The sequence below is a fragment of the Argopecten irradians genome, chromosome 7, assembly GCF_041381155.1.
Source record: "Argopecten irradians isolate NY chromosome 7, Ai_NY, whole genome shotgun sequence".
Lineage (NCBI taxonomy): Eukaryota > Metazoa > Mollusca > Bivalvia > Pectinida > Pectinidae > Argopecten > Argopecten irradians.
In genome coordinates, this window is record NC_091140.1 from 30,270,887 (window position 1) to 30,297,000 (window position 26,114).

Here is a 26,114-nt window from a genome sequence, read left to right on the forward strand (position 1 = left end):
AATTTCTTTGACCTTCACCTTTAAAAATGGCCGATGTCTGTTGTGATGTGACGTTTTTGGTCAATGGCTGAGTGGTGCACTTTCTCTAACGTATGCGGTGATGAAACAATTTGGTGATATCCGATCGAGGTCATTATGAACTTGACAACATAAAACGTAAGCATAATGCATTGATATTGTTAATGGAGCTTATTTCATGAGATAATATGCCTAAAGATTCTATTTTTATTGCACACACCCCTTTCGGTCCCATGAGCTGTCAGCTTGATTCGGAGGAGTTTGCATGTATCCTACCGTTCCGTATCATTTTCTTTGGCGATACTAATGTATATTTCCGACTTACATGTAATTCATTATTTTTATGTTGTTTAATACCCACATGTAATATACATACACGTATGCTTGCAATTTGGAAATACGAACCGACGAAAGAGAATACCATTACGAGATCTTAAAAAAAATCACACATTCATGTATTGTTATTTTGCAAATCATGTTGTTCAATGCTAATACCAGGTATATGTTGAAAAAATACTAAAATTGGAGTAAATAATGACACCGATAATATGTTTGCATTTGAAAAGTTTATAGTAAAAGCTTTAAATGTTATTTGGTCAATAAGAAGAAACATACGTATGATAAAAGCTTTCAGCAATGTTTTTGGAACTAGGAAGTTTGGAATAGTGATGATTCATCACGATATGGAATGCAGACAGACTGATTGACTAGAGGGCTGAAGTAATGGATGTTTGTTTGCTTGTAAGAATTAAATCATGCCTGAGATTTTGTACAATTATTAAATGCAACATTATGTTACATACAAATGCATGATAATGCATCAACGTCAGATACCTATGGTTGATTGTACTATGCTACACTACATTTATGGTAAGTGCAGTGTGTACACTTGTAGTGAAGAGTGATATCAACTATGGGTCTCTGATGTAGGGAACTGGTTGAATAAAAGATATGCGCATGCCTAGATACCAGATGCAAATCTTGTTCAGATTTTTTTTAAACCATATGCAGTCATGCACTTAATTGGCAGATCTTTCATTCCTAAATGTTAAAATTAATATTTTCTTTTCAAGGGCAGGTCTGGAAATGTTTTAATTTTTAAATTTGTAAATTAAATGAATTCAATGAGTAAATCCATGACAACAATATTAATTATGATACTAGTTTATACAATTTAATCTTCTAGCTATGAATATTATTTATCCTTTCTTTTCTGATTTTTTGTTTGTTTGTGATTTCAAAATGAAGGAACAGTTTTAATTTGTTTCAGTTAATATTCGATGTTGTAATGAAACCTTGAAACATGTCGTGGTTCAAACGAGGAAAAGCTGACAGCAGGGGTAGTACTGCTGACCATCTGAGCGACAATGGCAGTACATCGAGTGGTCGGTCAAGGACAGACACTGACCCCGAAACATGTCTGGAGGTATTCCTTAACCATTGGACACAAGCTCAGAGCATCATCACAGCTAGAGAATCAAACAATACTAGCAAAAAACAAGAACCGTGTACCTACGATGACATAGAAGCAGTTGTGAAAAACTTTGAGCAAATGATAAACTTACTTGCCAGTGAAGATGGTTTGGATGAAAATGGCCAAGGCATGCCAGGTCCAATTTTACATTATCTTCTAGAGCAAAACATTTTTGAGAAATTTTGTACCTGGTGTCAAAACCAACCAGAATATAGTGAAAAATTAAAATTAGAACAGTTAAGAATGTTTGAGATGCTAATTGGACAGTCTCATCAGTTGTTGTTGATCCATAAAGCTGTGATAAACCCGATCCTCAGACTTTTGTCGTCCTGTGTTCAGGAAACAAACTCCCGGGGGATTGAGAGTAGACTCGTACTAGTTCTTCATCAAATTTGTGCTTCCATCTCCCAGCAAACTGTTATCCTAGAAAGCTTTTTCAATGGCAATGCCGACCACGGTCCTGCCAAGTTTTTGATTTTTTCATTGCTGATTCCGTTCATCCATCGTGAAGGAACAATCGGTCAACAATCTCGAGATTCTCTATTGTTGATCATGACGCTTTCATCTAAGCATCCACACATAGGGGAATTCATCGAAAAATATTCTGACTTTTGTCCTGTAAGTATAAACAATTATTAATGAAATTATGTTATCGAAAAAGTTCTAGTTAATCAAAATTATTTGTTAACAAAATGCTTATATTCAAGGATTTTTCATTGAATAATTTTTGGACCATAGATGTTCATGACACCATTGTGACACATACTTAGAAACACTTTTGTGACATTGATATAGTCATACACTGTATGTACATATAACCATTACATATTAACTGTGTAGACATGGAAATATATTATGCTACAGGAAAATTATGTTAATTAAGTAAACATGAATGCTTTTCTTTTGGGAAAAAAATTTCAGCATGCATGTATACATACACCTAATATTCCATCAGATGAATGTGTATGTTTTTTCAGTACTAACTTTTAATCAATAATGACAGAGAATAATGAATCTCTCACCTTATCTTTACTCATACAGGTGCTGGCTACAGGACTGAGTGGACTCTACTCCTCACTTCCCCGTAAAATCCCAGTACCAGCTGAAGACTGGTACCAGATTACACAGGACGATATAAACAACGTCCCTGGGATTCAGATGTTTCTGAACTCTCTTGAGTTCTGTAATGCTGTAGTACAGGTAAATCTGTGACCTATCTAACATTTTATTCAATAAAGATTAATTGATTTGTTTTTATTAGTTCAGTGGTCATTTAAGGATGTGCCAGATTTGTTGGTGGAGGAAAGCCTGAGTACCAGGAGGAGTAAAGCCAGCGACCAGTTCCTACAAACTACCCCATATGGTATTCAACTTCATGCTAGCATCCAGAGGTGGAGGCTTGTGGTAATAATATGTCAGGTCATTTCAAACACTTGCCCAGCCTACCTGTGGGTTGCAAGTTTAAAACCCATAGTGTAAAGTTGCAAGGTACTAGGTGTAGATTGTGTTATTTGGTTTTCTCTAGATCTGGGCACTAGTAATCCTTAACTGAAGTTAGCTGTTTAATAGGTCATAAAACAAAATAAACCAAAGCAACAGAACCTTGATAATCAATCATAGAATTTTGATTATATATTTCCTGCCATTAAAGGCCCACAACCTTTGACGAACAAAAGTGAAAAGGTTCTTAACAACAAGGATAATATACGAAAATGTATATCAATGGTCTAAGTGGATGTTATAACACCTACCAAATGCAAGGTTCCCTGCGTAAACTATGTGAACAATGAAGAATCATTTCGCTGTTTTGCTGTCTGGGACAGTGATAACCAACCAACGCATGGTAATTAGGGTGACAACGGGAAGCATATAAAACGACCCGCGTTATGAAAATTAACATTCAATTTATTTAAATTAAATTGTCAAGACTGTGATGGTAAGTGTAGTATTAACGGTAAGTTAAAATATTTGTGACTCTATAAAATTATCAATTTCGTTTTACATTCCTATTTAAAGATGCTCCACCGCTGACAAATGGGATTTTTTCACTATCAAAAACAGGAGCAGACGACTTAGTATTTTTCTTCAGTTACAAAAGTTACTTACTTTACATCATTACCACTACTGAAAAGATACTTTACATCATTACCACTACTGAAAAGTTTAAGCTTCTAATTTTACTTCAATTAAAAAATATGAAAAATAATTAATTGCATCCCGAAAAAATTCAAAGGCACTATATCCTATGATGGAATGACGTACTGATTGTGCATGCACCAAAGAAGAAATAAATTATTTTATATCATTTTTTGTGCTAATTAGGCATATATATTCACAATTAAACACCACTTGTTGTTCAAATGATGAAAATCATTTATGCTCTGTCGGCGGTGGAGCATCTTTAAAAATTCTTAAAGCCATTTCAGAACAGTGGTGGCCCTTAAAAAGTAAGAAAAAAATGAAGAAAACAACACTGAACAGTTACACTGTCTGTTAAAACAAATTTCACTTTTGAAAGTAATATAATTTTGTTGGCAGATATCCCACTCCAGCATCAGTGAACAGCTAATTGAATTCATCTACAAGGGGTTCCTTGTCCCTGTGATGGGGCCTGCACTACACCAGGTAAGGCCTACAGAATACATATAATGTAATCTATCATAAGATCTCAACATTCTTCAAACAGCAAAACATGCAGTGTAGGGATGGCCATCTGGGAAGTTTCCATTGCTCCAATCATTTGGCTTTGACATTGTGAGTCTGTGCATACTGATAACGACTGCTATGTATTCTGTACTTATATATCACAGAATTACCTCCCTTGTCGGTAGGTACAGTGTCCATTGTGACATTGTTATTTTGTGAGTGAAGTTCACATTGTTGTCTCTGAAAAATATGATGTGATGCCTGCAAACACATAAAATTACAATAGTATGTACCCGCAAGGGCAGATAACTATGTAATATGCAAATACAGAATAAATGTTTTTTCAGAGTCAGAAAAAATCAAACTTCTTCAAATATTGATTTGAATACAGTTTAATAATTTGAAAGATTTAAAAGATTCAGTACTTAATTTCATGAATAACCATTAATGATTGACAGGATTTAAATTTTTGTGTATCTAAAAATATTCATATTTATGAATGCACGACAACATTTTATTTCTCTATATGATAAAGAGACATTTCTTTCCTTTAAGATATATCCAACTTTGACATGCATATATAAATACTGCATCAAAATCTCTTGCTCTCTAAATATAAACCATGATCCAACATTAATTGCATTGTCTTAGAAAATACTAAATGAATTATATATACAAAAATATATATATATATTAAAATGTCTTTCACTCTTGGACTTCATTGATATTTCTAATCCATATTTCCTGTTTCTTTGAAAAGAGTTAAACTTTGGCTATATAGTTAAATCAGGTTATCATAAAAATTAATTGAAAACTATTACTTTTTGACATTACTTATATTAATTACTGGGAATATGCTATGTTGTATAGTCCTGTTATTTTTTAACTTTTTATTTTGTTCTAAAAATTATGTTATGTAGGAGTCTTAGGTACATGTTTTGACAGTATAATTTATTTTTTGTCGTGTATATAAAGCAGTTGAATGTTGTACTGTAATGATATAAACAAGTGAATATAATTGTTAGCACAGCTATTTTGAAATGCAACACTAAAAGAACTTTTGCACTAGAGCTAAGATGCACCTTTTGTCAGTAAATTAGAAAATAGTCACATCATCTAGATCTGTGTTATTTTTTATTTTAAAAGTAATAAAGATTGTCTCCCTTGAACACTTCATTGAATTTTGATTCAAAAGTAATAAAGATTGTCTCCCTTGGATTACTTTTACAGTTTACAGACTCTCTGATTAAAATACAGATCCTTATTATCACTAGGTTTGATAAGAGGATCTGAGAAAATTGCATTAGGGGTCATGTCCAGGTGATCTTTGGAAATGGACAATCAAATTGCTGCCTGCAAAATCTTGACAGTGAATTTCATGGAAATGAAATAGTTTGAAAAACCGTCAGAACAATTTCTGCAGTCATCTTGACCTGATAGCACAACAAAAGTAAATGTATATCTATACTGGGACGAAGTATTGTTTTAATTTGATATAGGAAGGTGTGGAAAATGGATGTGACCTTAAGTACACGTGGTATAAAGGTCATCTGAACGTAACCCCTTATGGGATGTTGTCAGACCCTGTATTTAATGGAATGGTAATAAGGATCTGTTTACAGACTGCTTTGGATGATGCTAAAAATAGAAAAGTCTAAATTTAAACAAGTTAACAAAGTGAATCAACTTCTAAGGTATCTTTTACAAAACCCCTTTTCTAACCCATTATGTACATATTAATATGATTTACATTGACATTAAAACATAAAAGAAAAAACCAAGTGACTTTAAAGGGAGCCTACCACATTACATGTATGTCCCATTAACACCGGGATGCAGCTAGGCTGCTATTGAGTGAGAGGAATATTTTTTATTCATTACAGGCTGTCTGGGCCTCTTATTGTGAAGTACCTAAAAATATTAATCCATCTTTGGATAATGTCCTAGTAATTATATGAAAGCTACATGTAATATAATCAAAGCCGAAGTGTGAATTGTAAGCAACTTATCATCACATGGATCCATTTCCTGACAATGATATATATAAAAGAGCCTCATCTAAACAGCAATAGTTATAAATTAAATATAATTTATTTTCTTAATAGTTTTAATGATAAATTGCATGAATAGTTAATGTACAGAAGAACAGGAACTACATGTACCCAGACTATTTTTGGGCCACTGATAATATAGCTATATATAGTGGCGAAGGGAAGTTGTTGCCTGTAGGCTCCCGTTGCATATATATATATATAATGATACTTTTATTTAAGTCTTAATTCAGTACTGTGATCATCGGTTCACATGTCTGTACTATTCATACATGCAAAATTAAAGATGAAGTTAATGAAATGTTCAGTTTAATACTGTATATAAGATCAAGTTGAATAAAACATTGACAATGCTAATTTACAAATATGTTCACATCATTATCATTCATTACAAAAAATAATCACACCTCTTGCTTTTAATACATGTAAAATCTACTGAATAAGTAGGTACATGTATATGGTCTAAACTTGGGAATCATTGCTTTAAACACTTTTTTTCACTAGACTCGAGTCACCTGAGGCTCATGTAAAAGTTTATACTACGTATACTAAAAGATTGAGGCTGTAAAAATAAGATTACTAAGTATCTTGTCTTAATGATAAAGTATCTTGTCTAAATGATAAAGTATCTTGTCTTAATGATAAAGTATCTTGTCTTAATGATAAAGTATCTTGTCTAAATGATAAAGTATCTTGTCTTAATGATAAAGTATCTTGTCTTAATGATAAAGTATCTTGTCTAAATGATAAAGTATCTTCTCTTAATGATCAAGTATCTTGTCTAAATGATCAAGTATCTTGTCTTAATGATAAAGTATCTTGTCTTAATGATAAAGTATCTTATCTTAATGATAAAGTATCTTATCTTAATGGTAATGTATCTTGTCTCAATGATAAAGTATCTTGTCTAAATGATAAAGTATCTTGTCTTTATGATAAAGTATCTTGTCTTAATGATAAAGTATCTTATCTTTATGATAAAGTATCTTGTCTAAATGATAAAGTATCTTGTCTAAATGATAAAGTATCTTGTCTTAATGATAAAGTATCTTGTCTTTATGATAAAGTATCTTGTCTAAATGATAAAGTATCTTGTCTAAATGATAAAGTATCTTGTCTTAATGATAAAGTATCTTGTCTCAATGATAAAGTATCTTGTCTTAATGATAAAGTATCTTGTCTTTATGATAAAGTATCTTGTCTAAGTTATGTTTCTTGCTTAAAGGTTTAAACAAACCAAAATAGTACAGTTTGTACTTATGTTAAACCACAGGTGTTCATTTCTAATATAAGTTTAAGTATAATACTGGGTCAAGGTCTATAACTCGGCCGGCCATATAACACTACCCAATTTCAGAAAAATTATGATTATTAACCAACCGTATAGGATATGATAATAGGAATACTCTCAATCGACAACCAGATAATTTATCTTTAATTTGGTATATGATACAATATATATCATGCCGTATAAATGTCACTAGGTATCCAGAAACATCGGAAAACAGCCAGATTTCAACTGGTCGGACACTGTGGTGTCCTCCGATAAACACGCCAGGGCTCTAATAGGTAGCTCAAAAACCACTGCATGTCAACATTTCAGCTTCATAGGAATTAAAGTTTGGTAAAAAAAAAACAACTTACCGCTATGTTAGTTTTTATTTATATACCATCCATATGCTCAATACAGCCTTTTGAAATTTCCGATTGAAAAAAATGTGTGTCTCTAGCAGTCATGTTGATATGTGTGTAGTACATTTGTTTTCTCGGCGTTGATTGGTCAATTAATTTCCGAGAGCCAATCAACGCCGACAAAACAAATCTACTGCACACATACTTACATGGCGGCTAGAGACATAAATTTTTCAATCGGAAATTTCAAAGGGCTACGTTAGGCAAATGGATGATATTTTATCCATGGATTTACTAACCGGTAAGTTTGTTTTCTACCAAACTTTCATTCTTATGACGCTGAAGTGTTGACATGCAGTGGTTTTTGAGCTACCCATTAGAGCACTGGCGTGTTTATCGGAGGACACCACAGTGTCCGACCAGTTGAAATCTGGCTGTTTTCCGATGTTTCTGGATACCTAGTGACATTTATACGGCATGATATATATTGTATCATATACCAAATTAAAAGATAAATTATCTGGTTGTCGATTGAGAGTATTCCTATTATCATATCCTATACGGTTGGTTAATAATCATACTTTTTTCTGAAATTGGGTAGTGTTATATGGCCGGCCGAGTTATAGACCTTGACCCAGTATTATACTATACCTATATTAGAAACGAACACCTGTGGTTAAACTGAATATTCTATTTGATGCATATATGTTACTTTGTGAATTTCAAGAAAAAAAATTATATATTTCATGATATATTGGATGTAATACACATTTAGGAAAATTTCTATTAATCAAAAATAGAAATTACTGTTAAGCAGTATCTCTCAAAGGCAATAGGAATGGATTTGTGACTCATTATATATGCAGTTCATTTACCCCTATGTTTTCTTGGTCTACAAAATGTGATTTTTTTTTCTATTGTTAATTTTACCATTAAACTTGGTCATCAATATCTTTTAAAAAAAAAAGGGACATCAATATTTCAAGTGAAATAGGAATTTTAAAAAAGGATAGTTTACAGTTTCCAAAAGGAAGATTTTCTCCTTGTAACAGAGTGATAATGCCATTAAATATTTTGGTATTTCTATAGGACGTTTCAGGTCTACCACTTCCCCTCCTTGATTCTCCAATGTTTGCGGTCAGTAAAAGTTTTCATTATCATTTCATTTTGTGTTGTGAATTTTATTTATACATGTGCTCCTTAGTTTCAGTATTGCAAATTGATTTCATTTTGAGGACTTAAGCATCGTTTCTTTCTTGCTTCATTTTTCATGCACGAGCCGTTTCCTTGTTTTCGTGGTTTCTGAGAACTGAGTTTAAAATAATTTCATCAATTTATTGTACATAAAGATTTATTAGCAAGCCTTCTCATCAAGATTGCAATTGAACTTGACTTTAGCCTATGGCACTGCTTTAAAATGTTACTATTACCTTGAAATTCAATGTTAAAAGGATATGAACCTATATAAGTGCACCTGTAATTTCAATAAAATACATATTTATGGCAAGTCAGATGTATAAATTTTCCTGAATAATTGGATTTAATAATAACATTCTGGTTAAATCCCAGTTAAAATACAGTTTCCATTCATTTACCGTTCATTTCAAAGTTTTATCTCCTCAAATTTCTTTAAACTGGTTTTAACCTTGTATTTATTACAGCCTATATACTTCCCATGTGCACAAATTCATGATCACGTGGTGTTGGATCTCTGATGGATGTCTCAATATAGTGCATATAATGTATTCCTTAGCCAGAGAAATGAAATGTGCATCATATTTGAATGGGATATAATTATTGTACAGCTATTTACAAGTTTTGATAATTAAAAAGAAAATAGAAATTTATTTCATGTCAGAATTTTAATTGCAATATAAACCAATTTTGCAAAGTCATACATTTTGAAAAACAATTAATTTTACGAAAATTGCAATAAATTTATTGTCTATTTTCACAATCTGATTTTAGCAAAATTAATACATATTGAACTGACACAGTAAAATTATGATGACACAGCAACTCTGTGTGTTTTTAGTAAACTTGTATGTATCTCAGCTGCAAGCCCACATTGGAAGAATGTGAAAAGGTGTAGGATATGGGAGGGGGCTGATATAGGAGTCAAGTTTAAGTCTCGATCTGATTATATTATGCAATGGAAAAACACCTTTTACCCAAATTAATTTCAGTTTTTGCTGTGTCTGCATGTACATGCTGGATGACCAGTAGATGTATGTGACAAATTTCATGTAAATTTCTCAATGGGTGCAACTCCTTTAATCGTCTTTCAAAAGAATTTTAATTGATTAGGAAAAGAAAATGGATTTGTTTGCAACTGGTGGAATGCTGAAGTTTTGAGTGTTCTATCTGTGGCTTTGTGATATTTAGAAGTGAATTTCTTTGAATTGATATGATTTGATTAGTAGTACTAATAAGAAGCAAGAGTCTTATTTCATAACTAGATGTGATGGGAACTATGTGTAATATGTTTTTATGATGAAACCTTTACTTTAGGATTTACTTTTAATGAATTCTGTAGTTGTAGTATCTGGGTTTGTATGATAGTATATATATTATATATGATACATACTCCCCCCACCCACCCCCTCCCCACAGCCTCCTTCCCCTCCCCTTTTCAGGGATAGAAAAACAGTTTAATAGCAGTTATTTTCCTTCAATGCATTCCATCCTAGACTAGTTTATTTAGTTATTTATGAAATCATACCGTACTGGTGCTGATAATTACTGCCATTCCAAAGAACTGTGAAAATAATATGTATTGAATGGTAACCGGAAAATAACTGTACTTTAGCTGCATAGAGCTACAATGCCAATTGTCTTATCTGAAAGTGAAAACTTGAAAAGCACTGCAAATTCACTATTCAGAATAAAACTGTGAAAAGAATGGAAAATGAATGGAGTTTCTTAAGCTAAGAACTACAATATATTGTATATTATATCAATTACTGTGCAAACATATGTCAAATAAAACAATTAAAAAGGAAATTTTAACTTTCTGTATTTTGCACCAACCTGGTAGGCTAGCTGAGTGCAATATAAATTGTAGCAATGACCTTTCACAAGTAATGCACTGCACACATCAACTGACTAAAGAAAAAAACCCAAAGAATGTGGCACATGGATATAATATATTTATTGATGAAGCAACAGTGCCTTTGTAATAATGCATGTATATTATAATTATACATAATATATATAAGAACATAGTACATCATTATTAAACAGAATATTTTACCTGGATATTTATTATTAAAAAAAAAAGAAAAGTATAATTTTTGCTTTAATATATGGAATTAGTTATTTATTACATATACTACTATTTACGGATAATGGACACATAAAAAAATTATCTGCAGATCAGGAAATATAGACTGAAGTAAGAATTTGATTGTAGATATTTAACAGGGTATAGCTTTTTAAAATCAAATTTGTGTTGTAAAATATAGAGGTGATGGAAGCTTATCAGTAGTTTTTAGCCGTGATAAAATGATGCTATATTTTCCAAGGAGATAAGTTATTTATTTGCTTGAGTCATGACATTAAAATTCCAGATGAACATTAAATATTTAACCAATATCTTGTTTAAATTTTCACTGAATTGAAAGATGTGATGTACCTGCATAACATACATGTATAACAAATGTATATAGAACCATAGAATCACTCAACAAGTATTACATGTTCATGGTTCTCATATGAAGAATTGCCTGACAATGCATGTGGGTACTTTGGAATGATTTTCTTTTTGCTTTGAGAAAGAATGACTGATTGAACTGGAATGTGAAATTTAATTACTTAAAATGTATCGTCAAAATTGTTTAAAGAGACCAATTAATTGAATCACCATTTTCATTGAAATAGATATGTGCATCATAATGATTGTATGTTATTAAAGGTGATAAAAACAGAAGGGACATGGAAAATGAGATAATACGCTAGAAACATTTGTATGTCCTATTTAAACATATACCAGTTTGATATTTGCTTATATTTTGTCTCTAAATAGTAAAATTAATGAAAGTAATCTTCACATCTTTTCGACGACAGATTTTTTTCTATGACTTACCTCCCTTGAGTTCCGATGAGTTGTGATGTCATCTTGAGACAATCAACGAACCTGAAGCCGGTGTGTGCCGATCGCGGAACTGTCAATCATGCATGTGTATTTTAGCCACATGTCTTAGTACTTACGGAAATACAACACGGAGAAAAATATGTTATATTTCGACTTATTGGGTAGCGTGATTTATCCCCTACAATAATGACACATTATTGACGTCATAAACTATAAAATGACGTCACTATATGTTAATGATGATGTCATTAATGTCGAGTACATATATCATAGTGGAGTATTATGTGAGGGGTTAAATATAAGGTAATTTTTTTCACGAATGAATAAGTATTACTTCCTATTCAGTCCACCCTGGAGTAATACAACTGTGCATGTATGTAATTTATAGTTTACACATAAAATTAACCGGGGAGTTTTGATATACATACTGGTAATTTTTATGTGCAAAATAAAAGATCGTAGTGAAAATGGACAATTATTGCGGCCAAACCTCTTTAGACCTACGTTTTGATGAAAAAAATCATCCGTTACAAGCATACGGAGACATAAAAAATACACTCAGATTATTTATCTTTTGTGTCTTTTTGGCCCCCCATTTTCATCGACTGAAATGTTCTGATCCTGCCCATTTAAAAGAAAAAAGGGTCCTCCTAAAACAGTTTTCATACTTCACTTTTAGGGATTCACTGCATTGCAGTTCAAAAAATCTCAGCAAGACAATTAATTCATTATTAAATTTCTTTGTTCTTTGAAGTTAAACAACAATGTGCCAATGGCGTGAAAGCCGGTATGTTCAGATCGAGCAGGGTTGCATAATGATATGACGACATTAACAATATTATCATTATTTAATGCGGGTAATTTAAAATCGAAAAACTACAATGTTAAAAACGCTCTAAAATTATCAAAATAAATCGTAAAACTCATCACAGCCATTGTAAATAGTAATATTTTTTCCTTTTTGGGGGAGACCCTTCGGACACCAAGCGCCTTCGCCGCTCGTAAAATCATTAAATTACATTATGAAAACTCATATCTCAGCCATTCTGAATCGTAATATGTTTTCCCGGGGGTCTCCCCCCGAACCTCAAAACACCACAATGATCGCCAATTTGGGGCCAATTTGCGTACTCATTTATTTCCTGTTATATTCTACATAGTACATTTGCGTATATGTAGAATACACATTTTACCGAATTTTTTTAAACTAGACCCCTAAATCAGTCTCATAGTGTTTCAATAGGTTATCTAGTGGTGTCCTATATTGATATAAACTAAATAATTCTCAAATCACTGTGGGACTGTTTCGTATACTTTTAAAATTTACTTAATGGTCGACAGGTTTGTTCTTTCCAAAACTGCGCACGCTTAGATAATATATGATAAAGCGGTCATGTGAATGATTTTGTGTTTTATAAGAAATATGTTGTTTCATGACCCAGTGTTATATTAAACATGCATATCTTGTCCATGAGTACATGTCATGCATATTTGGTCATTGTATCTATCTAGTAGCTGTGTTTTGGTCCCGTCTTTTTTATCGGTCGTGAGTATGCAGGAGTGTAGTGTTACTTTTTGTACAATGTTATTCTATTTTTCGTACACGGAAAGCACCGAAATTTGTCAGAATAAATCTGTAAAACTAATTACAGAACTTTAAAAAAATAATATAAGGCGCTAACCCTTCTCTGTGTGTTGTTCTGAAGGATCAAGTTCCTAATAGGAAAATAGAGATGTATTTTTTATTTTATGTTTAGTAACATATATAAGGCGGATAGGGGGCACGTTTGTCGCGGTTGTATGATAGGATTTTAGAAAGGGTAATGAAGGTGGCGGGGTCTACCTTTATATCCATTATATGTTATGTAACATGTATCATGTATGTGTCCATTGATGATTTGGTCCATATTTTCTTTGCTAACTCTATATTTCTATATTGTTGATATTAAACGTATAAAGTCTATGTTTTACGAAGTTTTCTAATTTATAGACCAAAAAGATCAAGCGTAACTTCCCTAACTAACCTGAGTTGACACACCCGTAGGCCTACACGATGTCAAAATGACTTTTGACCTAAAGAATATAACGATTTATAATAGCCCAGTAGTATGACGATTAGAATGAGTAAACGATCGTTGTTTATTATTATCCAGGTTATGGTATCAGATTGTAATATTATATTTACGAGATACATTATTCCACATTATCAATAAAGCCATTACACGTTCGTGCCGACGTTTTTTAATATCTATTAATCGCACAATTCGGCAACATTGCCCATGTGAATTTCCCGCGACTCTTGTCACATGCATGTTTTTGTCTCAGATGGAATGTTCACGGAATCTACGGCACCTGGGACCCGGTGATATCAGGTGGCGATAAGCGATGCGATCGTTCTAGCCAAGTGTCGTTGTGGACGATCGGTTTCAAGAACATTTTATGGAAATTTACGTCTAATACAACCTGTATATTTTGTGTGGAAATCATAAGTGCAACCACAATAAACAAATATCATCACAAAAAATACCATTTAAAACAATAGGAATTTTTTTATGATAAATAATTTATGATTTTATCCATGTTACTTCTTTGAATTATATATTTATTATATAGTAATTTCTGCTGGAGGAATAATTTAGGCCAAGACGAAAAGTCATTGAATTCTGATGATCGCTAAAGACAATTTTAACTGTAGCTATCAGGTATTAAAATCAGATCAGTTTGAGGATTTTTTTTTTTTTTGCTTCATGGTAGCCTTGAAAACTGTTGCAAACAACCTTCCTTCCTTGTTGTCAATGTCAATGCTGCCACATAGAAATGCACAATCATTAAAGAGTTCATGGTATTCTTGGAAACTGTCGCAAACATACATCTATCCCATATTCCTTCCCTTATTATTTATGTCAAATGCTGCCTCGTAGAAATGCAATAGTGATCATGATTAAACAATTCATACAAATTCCATTTGATATCTCCATGAAAAATTACATTTATAATGTCAAATAAACAATTTTACAATTTTACAACAATTTTTCAAGGATTTGAAATATGTTATCAGACATTTTACAAATCCCTGAAATTTAGAGATTATTGCTCAAGATCATTTCATGGAAAAAATATATTGAGTTTTATTGTCAAATTGAATCTTTTAAGCTACTATGTGTAAATACTGTATACACTATACAATGTGGATTTATCCCATTTTAAGTGATTTTGTAATATATGTCAACCCATGTACGGTCAATCTAATTAAGCTTAGATTTGTAATTACGCTCCATTACCAATGCTCTACGGTATATTTCAATACAAGATCTAACAACTCCCCATTCAGGTTCACCTCAGCATGACTGAGTGTGTTGTGTTGCCTATGAATCATGGTTGGGCGGAATTAGGAGTCTAATTTTGATTAGATTGCATTACGTGTGGTGTGTGCTATGAATCGCACAAATGTGCAATCTGTATCAAACATCGCACAGTTGTGTGAACAACAGTATGAGTACAATGTATGCACACTATTTTTGGTATGTTGTACGATCATAATAACTGTTGCTTAAGAATAAATGAATGCAGAAAATGGACACTTTCATCAACAGTGAAAATTTTCGTGAATCTAGTAAAAGATTAAAAACTCATTATTATCTGATGGTGGGTATAACTTCAAACATATAAGAAGAAAATTCAACAGATTATTATATATAGGGTGCTTTACAGCTCACTCACTTATATGCTTTGGTACAACGTACGTTGTCTGAACATCGCCCCATATCAACTTTTCTCTTTAAACCGAGTTAAATTTAAAAAATATGTATTTTGTAAAAAAAAAGTAGGAGGCCTTAGAGACCCGATATTCGGCCTGGTTTGTATGCCAAGTTTGTTCAAATAATTGACCTTCTTCTTCATTGAAGATCACACAACACTTTAAAGTTTGTTTACTTGAATGACTTTGATCTGCTGTCAAGGTCACAGTAGTTAAATATATCATAAAATTAATAACTCTTAATATGTTTGCTGAAGAAAAGGTGAGCTTTTTCAACCCATTTGATAGTTTCAACTATATGCTTTTTTTGATCAAGTTGTATTGTGCCAACTTTTAAAGTCAGATTTTACTGTTAAGGCCAACACTAGACTGGCCACCAGACCCTAAGTTGTTGATGATATTTTCTCAGCAGAGTTCTAATACTAGATTAACGTTTATAATATTCTAGAGACTGGTGGCCAGTCTATAGCTAGGGCATTGCTTGCATGAGACTCTTGTTTCTATAAAGGAAAGTGTTCACTAAGTACTGATTCATGCAGGTTTGAAATGTTTGTGGAAAGCAAGGTACTAATTTGAAAGAAAATATGCCAAAAACTTTCATTTAACATTTTATTTTGTGAATCAAGTTCCTAAAATTAAATAAAAAATTAAAAAGATACCAAATAGAAATATTTGATGATGTTGCTTCTAATTAGTCACTGTTGGTGTAAATTATGGGGGATCTCCTATTGATTATGGTTACAGAATTCTCGGGAGGAGGTGATAGCTGCCACGGCGTACCTGGAATTATTTCTGAGGAAGATTTCAGAACCAGCACTCACTCGAGCTTTCCTAAAATTCATCCTCACAGAACAGAATGATGAGATTGTTATATTGGAATCACTTGTCACAAGAATCAACAGTAGTACCAAGGTAAGTAAAAAAGTATATAACTACTCTGAAAGTTTTGTTTTATTTTGTCATTCACCCCTAAAATCAGAATTAGTATTTAGACTCTTAAATCAATGGCTAGAACAGTCCATTATGTATTTTTAAGAACTATACAATATTCTTAACTCATTATTTCATAATGAATTGTTCTAGTCATTGATTTAGAAAAGTCGAAATATCTTATCAGGGGTGAATGAATTCAATTTAATGTTAATTATGAGGCAATTATATTGTTTTCAAGTCTAGCTGTATTTATAAGGATGCCTTTGACATAGAAGAGCTCAAATTAGTCTATAGGGTTGAATGAGTTATGAAATAATTATTATATTGTTCTATAAATTATCAGGTTATTGACTGAAAGTTAATTGATGTTTTGTCCGGATGCTATTAAAGTTCAACATCAATGATGTGAGTGATGATACATTATGTGTGATGTAGAAATATATGTGTTATTAATTTCTGATGGAATTCTCTCTTCTGTCTATTTTCAGCTGTTGTGTGTTGTATCCCTCTCCTTATTTAAAACGCTGATCGATAAAAACTGTGAGGACGTCATGTTCCAGTTGATCCTCAGGTATATTTCCACGGAAGGTTATAACATATAATTTCATACGCGATGGTAGTTTAAGATTTAACATGTATGTTTCCAGAGACTTTATGTGAATATCAATGATCAGGTGCTATTCTGGTTTTAAGCTGAATAAATTAAAAAATAAAAATAATATAGAGTAATATACAAGTTTTGACTGTAGAAATCTTATTTTAACTCATATGTAAGTTTATTATTTAAACAAATATCTAAACCTAAACCTATTTTCATTTAAAGCATTTGAAACAAAAACTAAAAAAAAAAAAAAAAAAAATACAGCAAAACCTGTCTCAGCGACCACCTCTGTAGAAAGAATATTCACTTAAATAAAAATAATAAGACCACATTTCTATAATTCAAATTAACCATTCCAACACAAGTCAACCTGTGTATAAAGACCACTTGTCCTAAAAAGTCATTTTTACCACAGCACCTTGGTTGGTCTTTACAGACTGGCTTGACTATATATACACTTTGAAATAAAATTCCAGGTATTTGATTCCATGCACCCATGTCATGGTGAGTCAACGTCGAGCAGTCAAAGACATAGATCTGTACGGCAAGAGTGCTGAGAAGTTTCTTTCTCTCCGTCCAAACTGTTGTGTACCAGATCCAAGTGAAAGCCCCAAGGCTGGTAACTCTTCACCTTCTACAGAAAGGTAATATGACAGACTTATCCCCCTTTGTTTTATTCAACATATTTAGCATTTTTCCAGTCTTTAATAATTAGATTGGTGGTTTGCAAGGAATGCTTATATTGGAATGTTGGCTTGGTGTTCAGTCACCCTTTACTAATGTGGTGTCTTGTTGTCTTGTTCTGGTTTTTTTAATACTTATAAGAAAATATTGACTCAATGTGGTAAGTAAAATTAGAAGGAAAAAATACATAGTCTATATCAAAGATGTTCCAAGATATATGCATTTTCAGACAGGAAATGATCAGTATATGTTTTATATTATTGTATCTAATTTGATTACTTATATTCAGATAGCATGCAAACTATTTTGGGTTATGAAAAGTTTAGCTGAGGTTGACCAAGAAAATAGGGCTCTGTCCATATGTTACCAAATTAAAAACTTAAAATGTCAATTGAACTGGAAGAGAATGCTTATGTAGCAAAAGAATCTCATATAATGTACAGATAAAATTTAAATTAAGAATTTTAAAGTCCTCATGCACTTACAGTCTATGAGTATTTCACAATGGCACGAATCTACTTTTCACCATTTTGTGTCTAGCTTTCTTCATTCACTTTTTTCCTTATTTTGAAATTTCTTTGCTAGCTTATTATTTTTCAAATTAGATACCTAATTTTGTACGATGCAATTTTTTTTTTAAATCAATTTTTTTTAATAAAAATATTTGCATGCTTAGCCTATGTTCTTTGGTCATTCTTGTAGCAGTTTTTTGTATGTCCTGCACATCTTCTGAACACCATTGATTAACTGTTCTTCAATATAACGATAATTAAAAACACAATACAGTCTGGTAAACTAACAGTACACAAAATATATTCCTGAATACATCAAAATAAAGTAAAAATAAAACAAGAATACAGTCACAAGAAAAGGATTGACATTAGATTGTGTTTCGAATCCATTACAAATTACTAATTATTATTAACAATTATAAAACAATTAATGAAAAAACTAACATTTGAGTACAATATGTAAAAATTTAAAAAAACAAACAACTTTTTGATAGGATGTTTTAACTGATTTAAGAGAGAATTTGGTATACATTATAAGGAGTACATTATAATTTCAAATAAGATTGAAACGAAAACCTCTTACTATTTTTTTTATGTTTGATAAAATGAAAGCCGGATGAATATTGTAAAGGAACTTTTGTTCGTGTGCAATTTATTTTCGCGAATTTTGCGCTCAATGTAAAATCGCAAAAGTTTATCTCCACTAATTAATATCATCCACAATTTTTGCACAATTAAACTAAAGGGTATTTCCATTCAATTTCAAATCTTCAAAACTTGATATTGGCGAAAAAGATTTGAAAAGGAAATCACAAAATTTAGTTGACGTGAAAGAAAATTGGTTTACAGTAGTGTACTTGATTTGTCAGACTGTGTTGTGTGTAGGTTAATATCTAACATCCCACTGGTCACCGTACTCGTCCTTCTATAATGTAGATGTGTGGGTTTGGGTACCGCTAGCCCTTCCCCTGCCATTACGTCAGCCTCCAGGCCCAAGCGTGGGCTCGGCAGCTTTCTACGGGCACGAAAACAGGAACAGGAGTACCAGCGTACACGTAGAAGGTAACACTACCCCCTAACCCTGTGGGATAGGTATATGTGCATGGATTAATCCTAACATTTAACCCTCAATGTGTTATCATCCTTGTAGTGGAACTCTTACCATGATTTTTTTAATGTAATTAATGTTATGATTTATGACTTTAATAGAAACATCAACTTTGATGTATAATCTCATTTGCTAAGTTTTACTGATTAGTAACATGATAAGGAAGTTTGTTAAATCCTGTAATATTGACTGTAATATATTGATCAAATTTAAATAAAAGTTCTTTCCTTTATAAGTATTGTTAAATGCTTCTTTCTCTTTTTCATTTCCTCCTGAATATTGTTGTTGATTTCTGATTATTTTGTTTCTGCAAATGCTTTTAATGCCTTGTGAACTTTCAGTTAAATTTGTTTAATCATTTGGTATACATGGTAATTTATTGAACTAGATATTGAGTTGATAATGTCCAGGCAAACATATATGGGAGGGGGAAATGCACTTTGAAATAAAAGTACTATATATAACTGGTGTGTTGAATTGCTGACTGATACTCTGAATGACTTTCTAATTAAGCATGCATTTAGACAACTTGTATCTAATGGTTGTTTTTTTGAAATTAAGTAGAAAAAAAAAGAGTTGTTTTAAGGAAACCTTACATTGAATATGTACCCTGTCAGACATGAGTAAAAGAACAAATCACTTCTTTTTTACATTTACTTATATTAACACATTGCAAAAACATGAAAGATATATTATTTGATTGAGGTAAAGTTAAAATGCAATAGTTTTTCACAATTTGATTCAATTTTTCTCATATGCTATAACCAAATAAAAAAAATCATATACATGTAATGTTATATTATGATGGTAAAGATATTATTATAGTAGCTACATATATATTTATTGTTACATCCCCGTTTCGTATGATATTTTAGTTTGATTTTAATGCACTGTGAATGAAGAATTCCCTTAATCATTTGACACTGCTACAAAGCATGCACAAATGTATATGAATCATCTTTTTGTGATACAGATCGATCTTCTCTTGATTTGTGAGTAGGTAAAGATTACCAAGTTATTTGATGAGAAAATTGATTTTGTTTATTACCTAGTATGGGTGCAGGTAATTGACGGTTTATTTAGAGGATGCCTTTAGTTAGTCATTTATCTGAAGTTTCTGGAAAAAGGCGATACTTTTTTCTAAAAGTACAATTTAAGATAGACTATGAAGTGTGAAACAGATTTAAGTATCAATAACTTTAAAATTCTGTTAAGCAAGGTACAATTAAAAAAGCTTTGAATTTTGAAACAGATTTAAGTTATCAATAACTTCAAAATTCTGTTTTATTAGCAAGGTACAATTAAAAATAAACTATGAAGTTTGAAGCAGACTGAAGTTAACTTCGAAAGTACTTACTTTTATCAGTAAATGTAAATAAGCCTCCAAGACTTTCTATTGATGTTGGACTGATGAGATACTGTGTTCTGGACTGCTTTGAATCTCTCAATAAACGATCTGCCGACTTGTCAAAATGAATATTATCAGACTGAATTAAAACAGGTGAAGGTATTTTCAGCTCAGACTCGGTGTGTAGTTCTTGCCTTATTGTACGATACAGACAAACAAATGACATGACAATCAGTACCTGTTTACAATTGGAGATTCTCCTCTTTGTTCTGAAAAGATGAAAAATACCCAAACACTCACTATATATTGTTCTTTGTTCAGGATATTTTCTCTCATGACCCCCTTTATGTGTTGTTCGAGTTTAGATATAGAAAGTGATATTTTAACCGAAAACATTGATTTAATAATATATGATTTTATTAAGAAATAAAATGATAAAATTTACAGAGCACAAATTGAAAAATATTCTACAATATATTTGACAAAGATCATCAATTTACTTGGAAACTCAGGAAAATTAACTGACTAGAAAATACAAGAACATTCAAATAGTAATGATTGTTTCTTTAACCAAGTATTTGTGTAATGAATTTGAGGAAGTTAAAATATACCTTAGCTGTATTAAGTTTGAAAAGCAAACTCGTGGCTATATAATTACAGTTTGCTTTGATAAGATAAAGCTTCTATAAATTGAAGAGGTGCTTTCATCTGTTTTTTTCTAATCTTTGTATCGATTGTTGACTGTTGTATGATTATTTCTGATATTATATACAAATCAAAATGTTCATGCTACTTCAAAAAAAGTAAGTTATTGTAAAACTTCTTTAAAATTTATTTTTAAGGGCTGCTACTACTGTGGATACCCCTAAAACAGCCATGTCACCTGCCAACCCCAAAGGAAGTAAGCTGGAGGACTTCGAAACCGATTACAACGATTATCTGCAAGAAGCGCGGAAGTCCCTTCAGAATACATGTAAAGCCTGCCGTTGTTGGACCTACCCTTACGATGGGGAGAACCCATCACCAACTGTGTTCACAGACTATGACTTACCATCATCGCCAGAAAGTGTGACTGACAGCAGTAAACGTTTGGGCGACTCTGTGTTAGATAGTACAGTCGGTAATAATACAACGCCTGGCGTTCTGATGTTGTCACACGGTAACATGAATTCCAGCATGTTCAGTGATTCTACTACACCCACTGGGTCGACCTCTCCCAGTATAATATCAAAAGGCACTGCACTAGTGAACCGTGACTTTAGATCATATCTAGCTTTGATAGATGTTACATCACCTGAAGAGGATACCAATCGGTCGCCATTTTATCAATCGGAAGTGTCCGAGATTTTAAGACAGTATGATACAGATCGCTGGAGCCGATCTGATCATGAGGACATTTCAGATTTCATGTCCTATCTGACTGAAGTAGGTACACCACCAGAATACGAACAGAGCCGGACTATAGAGGACAGTATATTATCTTTAGATTCTGTTCTCTCCAGTCTCTGTTCAGGATCGACGTCTGGTTCACATTTATACAACTCACTGGAAGAGAGTAGTACTAGTGAATGTGATCAAAGTGCATTAAAAAGTGTAGAAACAGCCCAAGGTGATAATGTAATCTCACAAACTCCACAGAGTACCTTCGATGTGATAGACTCCAAAACTATGCCTGCGTTTGAAGATGCACCGGGCCAATTAGAGGAGCAGGTATCCAATGGAAATCCGGATGCAACAAGCTTTGTGGAAATCACACTATCCTCGTTCACATCTGATGCAAATGCATGCGACTCTTTATCGAAACTGAAGCGTACAAACTCTTTGACGTCTATGAATATCAAAGAAAATGGATGTCGGTCTCCAACTAAATCTGTGAGTTTTTCTCTTCCCAGTCCTTCTATGCAAATGCCAACCCTTTCCTCAGGAATTATCCAAGTGCCTTCCGCAGACTCAAGTGGCAAACCTACAGACACCTCACCTAGCATAGGTAAGAAATGATGTAGTGTATGCTGGATTTATGATCTCAATAATATCATGACAATTTTTGAATATAACTGAAGTGTGGAAAGCTTTTTTATGTTCTTTGATCATGACATTTCCTATATTTCTAATCTCAGGCCTATGGCAATACATGGGCAGTTATTCTGGAAATATAAGAACTAATCAATAGACTTTTTCACTCAATGTTCAGATTGGCCATATAATACCAGTTATCTGTTGTGAGTATTCAAGTAAAATGAACTTGTAGGGAAAATCACTTATTATTTACCGCTAATTAATGATATGTTTTCATTCCTATGTTTATAATTATCACTACAATGGATGAAATCCCCTTAGAAAATATTTCATAATTTTTGTGTCGCCTGCAACGCAAGGGCGACACTTAGGTATCACTATGTCGGCCTCTTTGTCGGCGTCGGCATCCGGGAAACGGTTTTAGTGGGATAACCTAATAATTTATTGACAGATTTCAACCAAATTTGGTATATTGCTTTATATGAAAGAGATCACGGGTGAGTTCGATAATGGTCAAAATCCGTCGATATTTGCAAGAGTAACGGGACTTTAAAATCGTTAAAACAGATAAATACATGGTTTCTGCTCGATAACTTAAATATTTATTGTCCAATTTCAACCAAATTTTGTAAATTGCCTTATATTAAAGAGATCTTAGATGGGTGCGATACTGGTCAAAATCCGTCTGTATTTGCAATAGTTACGGGACTTTAAAATCGTCAAAACATGGTTTCGGCTTAATAGCTTACATGTAAGTATTTATAATTATTGTCCGATTAACCGATTCCAGCCAAATTTGGTGTATTGCTTTATATCAATGAGATCTTAGATGGGTTTGATACTGGTCAAAATCCATCAATATTTGCAAGAGTTACGGGACCTGATAACTTCATCTAATTATTCACAATATTTTCAACTGTAAATAACTATTTTTTTGTGATGCTGTGCAGGCGACACATCCACTTCCGTGGAATTCTTGTATAATTACCTTGCACTGATCCTCGACTCCCACCAAACTATTACTTGCATGTCCGTATAACCTGAAGATATATAATTTTGTAAATATCAATGATAGGAGGTATGCCACGCATTAATTTACACACAGATAAAAAACTTCAGCGGATGGATTTTCTTATTCATAAATAATACTGAAAATATGCACATATTTCAAAGTCGATGTTCTGGATTAAAAGAAATGATCAAGTATACATATTTCACTCTGTTACACATTATGATAAATTTAGATATATATTATATAACATCCATATATCAATGTATTATGTTACAAAGACAATTTTAATGTATTTACTTATTAATCAATTAATTGAACTTGTGGTTATCGAAGCACAGACCGTGAACCTCGTATTGTTTTCTGCAACAAAATAAGTAAAGCATGGTAAATGATATTTAGATGAAATAGCTCATTGAAATTTGCTTATTTTATTATTTGATACATTCACAGAAATTAAGATGATAGATGACATGTGAAGGAATATACACAGGCTTTGGTGTACAAATAATTTTTTAGGGCCAACTTAAGTCAAAACGTATGCCACTTCGATATTTAATTTATAATTAATTATAAGTATTTAAAAAGTAAAATAAAATTTGTCAACTTCAGTTTGCTTTGAGAAATCGCCGCCTGGTGTGCTATTTACAAGGACTAAGGTAAATAGATTATATTGATCATGCATATTAAATAAGCCATTATATTACAGGTCCGTTCCTGAGCAGTCTGTTTAGCAAGCTGGAAGGAATGATGCAAAACAACCTGTCAATAAACCTGGTATTGACAGGAGTGATATCTGGTCTGGCTGCCTATCCCCAGCCTCTTCTACGATCCTTTCTCCTCAATCATAATCTTGTTTTCCAACCCACAGTCAAATCCCTAGTCCAGGTATATATATCCATATATAATCATGTGCATGTGTGTTTCGTGGTCTGTGTGTATGTGTGCGGCATGTGTAGCATTTATTCAGTTATTTATGCTGTATCCATGCTTGGGCTTGAAAATGGATATGATTTATTATTCAGTCATAGCATACATATATAATGAATATGTTCACGTGCATGCTTCATGGCTTGTGTGAATGTAGCAATTTTCGAACAGTTTATTGTATTCAACCAACACCTTTAGACGCTACCAACTTATTTTCATAATGCGATTAAATTTTGCGCATATTTTACAAATTAGTTGATACAAAATTGGAAAACTTAAAAATCTACGAAATGTTTTAAATAGGAATTACCCTTATAAGTGAGAATCGTATAATTAAATCACTGTGAAAAAGTCGTAGGTATATGTCTTGAGTATGAAAGCAAGTTTGTTTGCAGAATGCATACGTCATACACTCATCATTTACACTCACACACATATGTGCTTGTTTTGTGATTTCTTTATGTGTGTAGTATTCTGTCTTTGGGCGAATTTGCTTTTATGAGCAGGTACTGTTTGTTAGACATTCATAGTTTGGTGAGGACAATAGTTAAGAGAAACTGTAGAAACTTTTGTCTCCATAAGTAACCTGTGTACATTAAAGGAAGTTGGTTGTTTAAACTTTTTTACTTCATGTCTCAACTCAATTTCCCCCAGAAATTTCAATTGGTTTAATTTTTGATTGCGAAGAGCCTTAACACGCCCTCAGGATTGAATGGGTTTATGAAACTAGTTTTATGTTTGTTGTCATACAACGTCATCAGTAGCTTTTTGATGCTGTGAAACAGGTACGCTCGGCGAGCCTGTGCACATCAAAGCAATGAAACCACTCCGCGATGAAAATTACAAGTTGTTTTGTTCATTTCACGTAATACTTGCAATTGATGGTATGAAAAAATAAAACCCAAATATTTAAAACTACAGACATTGAATTTGTACATACATAAACACCATGGATGGAGTGTTTTAAGTGTTCAGTTCGGACTCTATGATATTTGTATTACTCCGAGATCAGCAGTCTCCCGAAAATCTTGAACAACGCCTTAAAGCTTCTTTGCTCTCTTCCTCCGCGGCAGACTTTCGGTGGATTTTGGATTGTGTATGTTTATTTGAATTTTACGTAATTCATGCTACTGATCGGTTATTGTAATCAAATGTTAGGATGGTAACTGCAAAAAAAAAAGTTCTTATAACGCTTATAAAGTGTTTTTGTGTTAGTTGCATTGACAACTATATATGATGATATTATTTCGCAGTAAAAGTTAATAGTTTTGAGTAGGCACTACGTGTTTCGTCCCTTGATCT

The 26,114-nt window shown here is 32.5% G+C and overlaps 1 protein-coding gene across 4 annotated transcripts in view; it reads left to right on the plus strand.

The window, feature by feature from the left end:
- The first annotated feature begins 8 nt into the window (after positions 1 to 8).
- The window catches only part of LOC138328107 (FHF complex subunit HOOK-interacting protein 1B-like), a 36,411-nt gene continuing 10,305 nt past the window's right edge, over positions 9 to 26,114 (plus strand). The window contains exons 1-11 of one of the 4 annotated variants that reach the window (XM_069274737.1): positions 9 to 156; positions 1,289 to 2,110; positions 2,534 to 2,692; positions 4,031 to 4,117; positions 8,911 to 8,958; positions 16,416 to 16,583; positions 17,093 to 17,175; positions 17,682 to 17,849; positions 19,338 to 19,463; positions 21,700 to 22,844; positions 24,495 to 24,541. In XM_069274737.1, the coding sequence (XP_069130838.1) occupies positions 1,322 to 2,110; positions 2,534 to 2,692; positions 4,031 to 4,117; positions 8,911 to 8,958; positions 16,416 to 16,583; positions 17,093 to 17,175; positions 17,682 to 17,849; positions 19,338 to 19,463; positions 21,700 to 22,844; positions 24,495 to 24,541 (2,820 nt within the window). In that variant the 5' untranslated portion in view covers positions 9 to 156; positions 1,289 to 1,321. Of the gene's footprint in view, positions 157 to 1,288; positions 2,111 to 2,533; positions 2,693 to 4,030; positions 4,118 to 8,910; positions 8,959 to 16,415; positions 16,584 to 17,092; positions 17,176 to 17,681; positions 17,850 to 19,337; positions 19,464 to 21,699; positions 22,845 to 24,494; positions 24,542 to 24,591; positions 24,771 to 26,114 lie in introns of all 4 variants that reach the window. The other 3 variants (XM_069274734.1, XM_069274736.1, XM_069274735.1) reach the window with 3 other exon arrangements.